The sequence below is a fragment of the Telopea speciosissima genome, chromosome 8, assembly GCF_018873765.1.
Source record: "Telopea speciosissima isolate NSW1024214 ecotype Mountain lineage chromosome 8, Tspe_v1, whole genome shotgun sequence".
Classification (NCBI taxonomy): Eukaryota; Viridiplantae; Streptophyta; class Magnoliopsida; order Proteales; family Proteaceae; genus Telopea; species Telopea speciosissima.
This window is the reverse complement of record NC_057923.1, coordinates 35,650,364-35,657,657: the sequence shown is the minus strand read 5'-3', so window position 1 is coordinate 35,657,657 and position 7,294 is coordinate 35,650,364. Positions and strand designations below refer to the sequence as shown.

The window sequence follows — 7,294 nt, the reverse complement described above, 5'->3', positions numbered from 1 at the left end:
AAATATCTCTGTGGGTTGTTCTTCGTAGGTCATATCCACATCCTACTGTTCAGGTTCAGTTGATAGTACATGTGTCGGATTATAAATGTACTTCCTCAGCATCGACACATAAAAAACATCGTGGACACCTGATAAGGATGGTGGTAGTGCCAGTCGGTATGCTACGGGTCCCACTTTATTGAGTATTTCATAAGGACCAATGAATCTTGGGCTCAACTTGCCTTTCTTGTTAAAACGTAGCAATCCTTTAGTTGGAGACACCCGAAGAAATACTTTTCTCCGATTTCAAATTCAATATCCATCCTTCAATTATCTATGTAATTTTTCTGTCTTGACTGGGCTGCTTTGATCTTCTCTCTTATAACATCAACCTTGTCGCAGGTCGCTTGTATCATCTCGAGTCTGAGATATTTTTGTTCACCAACTTCATCCCAATATAACGGAGTTCGACATTTTCGTCCATATAGAGCTTCAAATGGTACCATGCCAATGGTGGAGTGATAACTATTATTATAGGTAAATTCCACTAGCGGTATGTGAGCATCCCAACTATCATTCATTTCCAAAACACAGGCTCAGAGCATATCTTCTAGTGTTTAGATGGTTCTTTCTGACTGTCTGTCCGTTTGCACATGGAAAGCTGTGCTAAGATTCAATTGAGATCCCAATGCCTTTTGTAAACTTCTCCAAAACCTTGAGGTGAATCGAGGATCTCTGTCAGACACAATACTGACAGGCATGCCGTATAAGTGGACTATGTTTTCAATGTATATCTAGGCAAGCTTCTCCATTGGGTAACTTATCTTGATTGATATGAAGTGTGCCACCTTCGTTAGTCCCTCTACAATCACCTATATCACATTCATGCCCTTCCTGGTGCTGGGCAGATTTATCACGAAGTCCATAGTTATCCTTTCCCACTTCCATTCAGGTATGGGAAGTGGCTGCAACAAACCATACGGTTGGTGTCTCTCTGCTTTTTTCTGTTGACAAGTGAGGCACTTGGACACATATATCGCTATGGTCTGCTTCATTCCAATCCACCAGTAACACTTCTTCAAATCCCTGTACATCTTTGTACTCTCGGGGTAAATTGTGTAGGGTGAGTTGTGCGCCTCTTTAAGGATTCGGTCTTGGACATCAAAATCGTCTGGCATGCACAATCTGTCTCAAAATTTTAGTTCACCATCTTGGGCCAAAGAAAAGTCTGGACCTTGTTGTACTTCCCAAATTATCTTGGCTAGCTCAGGATCTAATGGTTGCTTTGCAATTACTTCTTCTCGTATTGACGGTTGTAGGTCCATAGCTATTAATTGCATAGCCGTTCCTTCGATCACGAGTTCCAGATTAAATTTCTGAGCTTCTTCTACTAACTACTCGCTTACAATTAAGGAAGCGAGGGATGCAGTCAGAGATTTTCTGCTTAATGAATCGGCAAGAACGTTGGCCTTACCAGGGTGGTACTGGATTTCATAATCGTAGTCTTTCATCAATTCCAACCATCGCCTCTGTCTCATGTTCAGCTCCTTTTGGGTGAAGAAATACTTCAGACTTTTATGATCGCCGAAGATTTCACTCTTTTCACCATATAGGTAATGCCATCATATTTTTGACGCAAAAACTACTACTGCCAATTCTAAGTCGTGGGTGGGCTAGTTCTTCTCGTGCTCTTTTAATTGTCTAGAGGTATAGGTGACTACTTTACCTCTCTGCATCAGGACGCCACCTAATCCTGTTCTGGATGCGTCGGTGTATACCACCATTCCTCCGGTGCTGTCCGAAATGGTTAGAACTGGAGCTGTTATCAATCGGTTTTTCAATTCCTGAAAACTTTTCTCACATGCTTCATTCCATTCAAATTTGACTCCCTTCTTTGTAAGTTTTGTCATTGGTGCCGAAATCTATGAGAAGTTTTCAATAAATCGTCGGTAATATCCGACCATACCTAAGAAACTTCGAATCTCAGTGGTACTCTTCAGAGTCTCCCATTCGAGAACTACTTTCACCTTCTCTAGGTCTACTTTAATATCGTCCTTGGTGATGATGTGTCCCAAGAATCCAATCTGGTGAAGTGATTGGGCTGGAATCTTAGATAGAAATCACTATTTATTTACGGTTTTTATTTGAATATTTATGAAGGATTTGATACTGTTATGTGATTTCTATGATTGCAGGCTTGGAAGGAGAAAAGCATGAATCAGTGATAGAATCAGCCCCCTTAGTCAATTTTGGAGGTTTACCAGCTGGGTCAAGGGTCCGCATGTGTGCAAATTGTCATCTCAAGGGCATTATCATAATTTGATAAAGAGGAGATTTTTCAAGAAAAATCGATATTGGACTCATTGCATCAGAAAAATTAAATGGTTAACATTTAATTCTTGGGTTGAATCGATTCGGGTCAAAGAAGGAGGGATTATGACAAACAAAATAGATTATGGTAAAGTTGGGAAGTGTAAAGAAAGAAAAAAATAAAATAAAGAAGACAGAAATCTATTCCCACGTAAATCTCTCTCTCTCTCTCTCTCTCTCTCTCTCTCTCCCCTTCTAGTTTGTTAATTCAAAAACTCTTAAACATCTTTTTACCTTTTTTTAAGTCATCCCATCTCACACATTCTCTCCATCTCTCCCATCTTACACGTTCTCTCCCTCTCTCTTACTCTCCTAGTCGAACCCAATTCCCTTGGGTTATTTTTTCGCTTTTTTTTATTTCAAAACCCATATCACTTCTCCCCTAAAAAAGAGGGATGGATTTCAAAAAGAAGGGAGACGGATTGGATTTGAAAAGGAAGGGTGGAGAATTAAAAAGGGGATATATATTCAACAAAGGAGGAAAAGAGGGGAGTTCATTCTTAGGTTTTTGAGAGGAGGCTAGCTCTACGATTTTGGGAGAAGAAGACTGGAAGAAGAAGAAGAAGAGGAGAGGAAGGGCATCTACCATCGCCATTGCTGCCATTGCTGCCATTGCTTCTACTCTCTTGTTCCCTCTAATTCTTTGGCTTGTATCCCTAACTTCTCTTTATTTCATTTATGTTAAATGAGTAACTAAACTTGCTGCTGTTTTTGGGAAGATGATACTTTAAGGATGATTTAATTATTCATTCTCTTTTATTATTGATTGCTTGGAAAAGACTTAGGCATCTCATTGTGATTTTTGTGTAATCATGTTTACATCTAGTTAGGGTAATTTGTTTCTGTGATTCAATTTAACCTACCAAGAAATAGTATTGAATTGATTCATGTGGTCATATCGATGATACGGTAAACCTGAGTGGATTGTGCGTACCCGAGTTCTTTGAACTTTAGATTCATTGTAGCGATTGGACGACAATTTTGCCAAGATACTTTATACCTAGAAGGGACCCTATTTTCTGTGATTTTCATGGGGCTTGTAGTCGCCATGAGCAGAATATGAGAGAGTTTGAGTGATGAATCTGAATTAAAGTTGATTCAAACTAAAAACAGTATTTTCTCACCATCTTTTATTTGATTTAATCAGTTGCTAGTGTTAGCTTTAATTTAATTAATTTGCATTTTTAGTTCCACCTTAGACTTGATTTAATTTTGTGCAACTTAGCCTCTGTTCCCCGTAGTTCGATACCTGTACTTTCCACTGTATTAGTGTTTAGTTAGGTTTATTTTTGATTGGTTCAACGACTTGATCAAATTTTGGCGCCGTTGCTAGGAAACTAGAGCACGATTGCTAGAGTTTTATCGAGTCTTTTAATGTTCTTTCAATAGCTTGCTATAATCTTTATTTCTGATTTTCGTTTTAGGTACTTCAGATTTTTGCATCTCATAGTTTAATAGCCTACAGTAACATTAATTTTGATTTCTTTTTTTTGTGTTAACATAGCTCAATTTACTATTCATTCTGAATTTGTCTTTAGTATTAGTGATAGACTCGGTTTATTTTCTGCTATAGGTATTGAATCGTTGGAGATTGTTTAAGAGGGGATACGGTTCAGCTGGAATTGGTTCTTTCAAAAAGACACTGATGCAGTCCGAATAGCCTCTGTGATATTCTCTAACTTTTCTCTTTATTTTTCTTTTAATAGCTAATTTCAGCCTTGTATGATTCGGTCCCACGCTGGCTTAGTTACCCTTGTATGCTTCGGTCCCATTCAACTTTAGGATTGACCTTTGTACGCTTCGATCCGCGCTAGTTTAGGATTTCATTTTATTTAGGGTAGTTTAAACTTTTTCATTTTTTTTAAGGATAGTTGTAATTTTAGTTTTCATTTACATGTGTAATTTTCATTTTAATTTTATTCTGTAATTTTTCTTTACCACTTTTGTAATTTCTTTTTCTTTTAGTATAGGTTACCCTTGTATGTGCGGTCCCGCGAGCTTAGTTGCCCTATTTTGATTGGTTCCACATTAGGACATTCGACCCTACACTTACTATGTTTGGACCCCGATAACTAGGTTGATACACTTGTATGCTCGGTCCCAGCCTAGTTTAGCTTGGTCATTGTATGCTTGGTACGCGCTCAGCCCGACCTGACCTATTAGATTTTGACCCCAAAATTGAACATACTTGTAGGAGGATTAGACACCGTATTAGGATGGGTGACGAGGCAAACCCATAGGCCAGGCCACTGAGTGATCATTTCACTCCAACTGCATACCAGCCCTAAACCGGCATTAGGCTACCTACAATTGAGGCTGCTCATTATGAAATCAAATCAAGCATTATCCAGATGCTGCCATCATTCTATGGACATCATAATGAAGAGCCTTATAAGCACTTGGATGAGTTTTTGGAGATTTGCTCTACAGTAAAATTCCAAAACCTCTCAGAGGATGCCTTAAAACTATTGTTATTTCCATTTTCCCTCAAGGATAAAGCCAAGCATTGGCTGCATTCCTTGGATTCTGCATAAGTAACCACATGGGCAAAAATGCAACAATAGTTTTTGAAGAAGTTTTTCCCAATAGGCCGAACCAATACCATTAGAAGGGCCGTCACCACCTTCTCCTAGAATAGTGGTGAAGAATTTCATGAGTATTGGGAAAGACTGAAGGAACTACTTCGAAAGTGCCCCCACCATGCTATACCAAAATGGCAATTGGTACAGTGCTTCTATGATGGTCTTAGTGACCAATATCATTAGATGGTGGATGCCTCTTGTGGAGGAACATTTATGCATAAGAGAGAGAATGAAGCATGGGATCTTTTTGAGACCCTGAGTGAAAACTACCAACACAAAGCTTCAGCCTCAAGGATTGACGTCCCCACGCTTGGGCAACCGAAAAAAGGTGGACTCTATGAGATCAACCAGAGTGCTAGCATAAAGGCATAGGTTGACTTATTGTCAAAAAATAATGGACTACCTGCTATCTGGAGGACCTGCCCAACCCCCATCAATCTCAAGGGGATTTTCTCCACCTGAGCAAGCTGAAGCTTGTGCCCTCTGTGCTGACCCAAATCACTATTTGACTGATTGTTATTTAGCAGCATAATATCCTGAATTTATCCAGGAAAAGGTACAAGCCGCTCAGGGGTTTTCCAACCCGGGTAACGACCCATTTTCCAACACCTATAACCCCGGATGGCAAAATCACCCTAATTTTTCATGGAAAAACCCTCCTAATCCACCATTTAGGCCACCGTTCAATGCCCAACCTAATGCCTATAAGGGTGGACAACAGCAACCTTACTCTCAACCTCAACATACCCCATCTTTTGAGAGTGAGGTAATGAAGGTGCTGAAAGGTATTGAGCAGAAAGTGGGAATCAATGACCAATTATTGCACTCCCACACTCACTCTATCAGCAAGCTGGAGACCCAGATTGGTCAACTTGCCGAAGCCGTCAATAAGAGAGAGACTGACCAACTACCAAGCCAACCTATTGGAAACCCCAATAGTGCTCAAATAGGGAGGGGTAAGGAACAAGTCCAGTCAGTTAGAGTATTGAGGAATGGTAAGAGGGTGGAAATACATGACACACCACCTACCTATACCCCGCAATAGACCACACCAACGGAGTCAACCCCAGCCTAGGCAGAAGTTGAATCAGAGGCACTGAGGCCTCTCATTGATGGGAATAGAACCCTTACACCTACTTTGGTCCATTCCTAGGAAAATACTGAGAAGCAGAATGAGTGACTAGTTGGGGAGGGACCTCAATCGGATAAGTATACACCTCGAGTCCCTTTCCCTGATGCTCTCAAAACTCTATCCTCTCCCCCATATGGGAAGCAAGGAGAGAAGATGAAGGAGATGTTGGATTTATTTCAACAAGTCCACATCAACCTTCCATTATTGGATGCAATCAAGCAGGTTCCAGCTTACTCTAAGTTTCTGAAAGAGCTATGCACTCAGAAGCGTAAGCTGAGGAACCAAACTCCCAAAACCATACACCTCACAGAACAGGTAAGTGCAGTTATCACTGACCTACCCCCCAAACTGAAGGATCCTGGTACACCACTCATCTGTTGTGTCATTGGAGACCTCTCCATTGACAAAGCATTGCTGGATCTGGGGGCTAGTATGAATATCTTACCTGGTTCGGTTTTTGAGAGGTTTGGATTTGGACAGTTGAAGTCCACTGAAGTCATACTTCAGTTAGCTGATCGTTCTATGAAAAGACCTCGTGGACTTCTAGAGGATGTTCTTGTGAAGGTACATGATTTATACTTCCCAGTGGACTTCCTAGTCCTTGATATGGAATTTACCTCAGCCAAACTTCTCCCTATCATACTAGGGCGTCCATTCTTGGCGACCGCCAATGCTTGCATTAACTGCAGGTCAGGTGCCATAGACATATTGTTTGGGAACAAGAAGCTTCAGCTAAACATCTTCAATGCATCCCTAGGACCCTACAGAGAAGATGAGTGCTTTGCTCTGGATATGATTGATGAAGCTGTATCTTAGTACACTTCCCAAATCCTTACAAATGATCCTCTACAACTTGTGATGTCCTATGGAGCAGAAGGCTTTGATGAAGAGACCTGTACTAAAGAGGTGAACGCCATGTTAGATCTTAAACCCTCTTTCGGGTAGCCTCCCTGGACCTATAGATATGAGCCTCTGCCACCCTTGGCTACATCCCCTAAGCCCTCTTCTCTGGAGTCCCCTCCACAATTGGAACTCAAGCCTCTGCCCCATACCTTAAAATATGCATTCTTGGGCAAGGAAGAGACTCTGCCGGTTATCATATCCTCTGATCATACTGACAGGCAAGAGTCCCTCTTACTGGAGGTTTTATCAGCTCACAAAACCACGATTGGCTGGTCTTTAGCTGATCTGAAGGGTATTAACCCTTCTGTTTGTATGCACTGTATCTACT

General features: G+C 40.8%; 1 protein-coding gene across 1 annotated transcript; it reads left to right on the top strand.

Annotated features, from left to right (window-relative positions):
* Positions 1–6,216: 6,216 nt before the first annotated feature.
* On the top strand, positions 6,217–6,879 carry LOC122672263. The gene has a single exon (XM_043869763.1). It carries the CDS (start codon positions 6,217–6,219, stop codon positions 6,877–6,879), a length of 663 nt encoding a protein of 220 aa, XP_043725698.1.
* Positions 6,880–7,294: the final 415 nt, after the last annotated feature.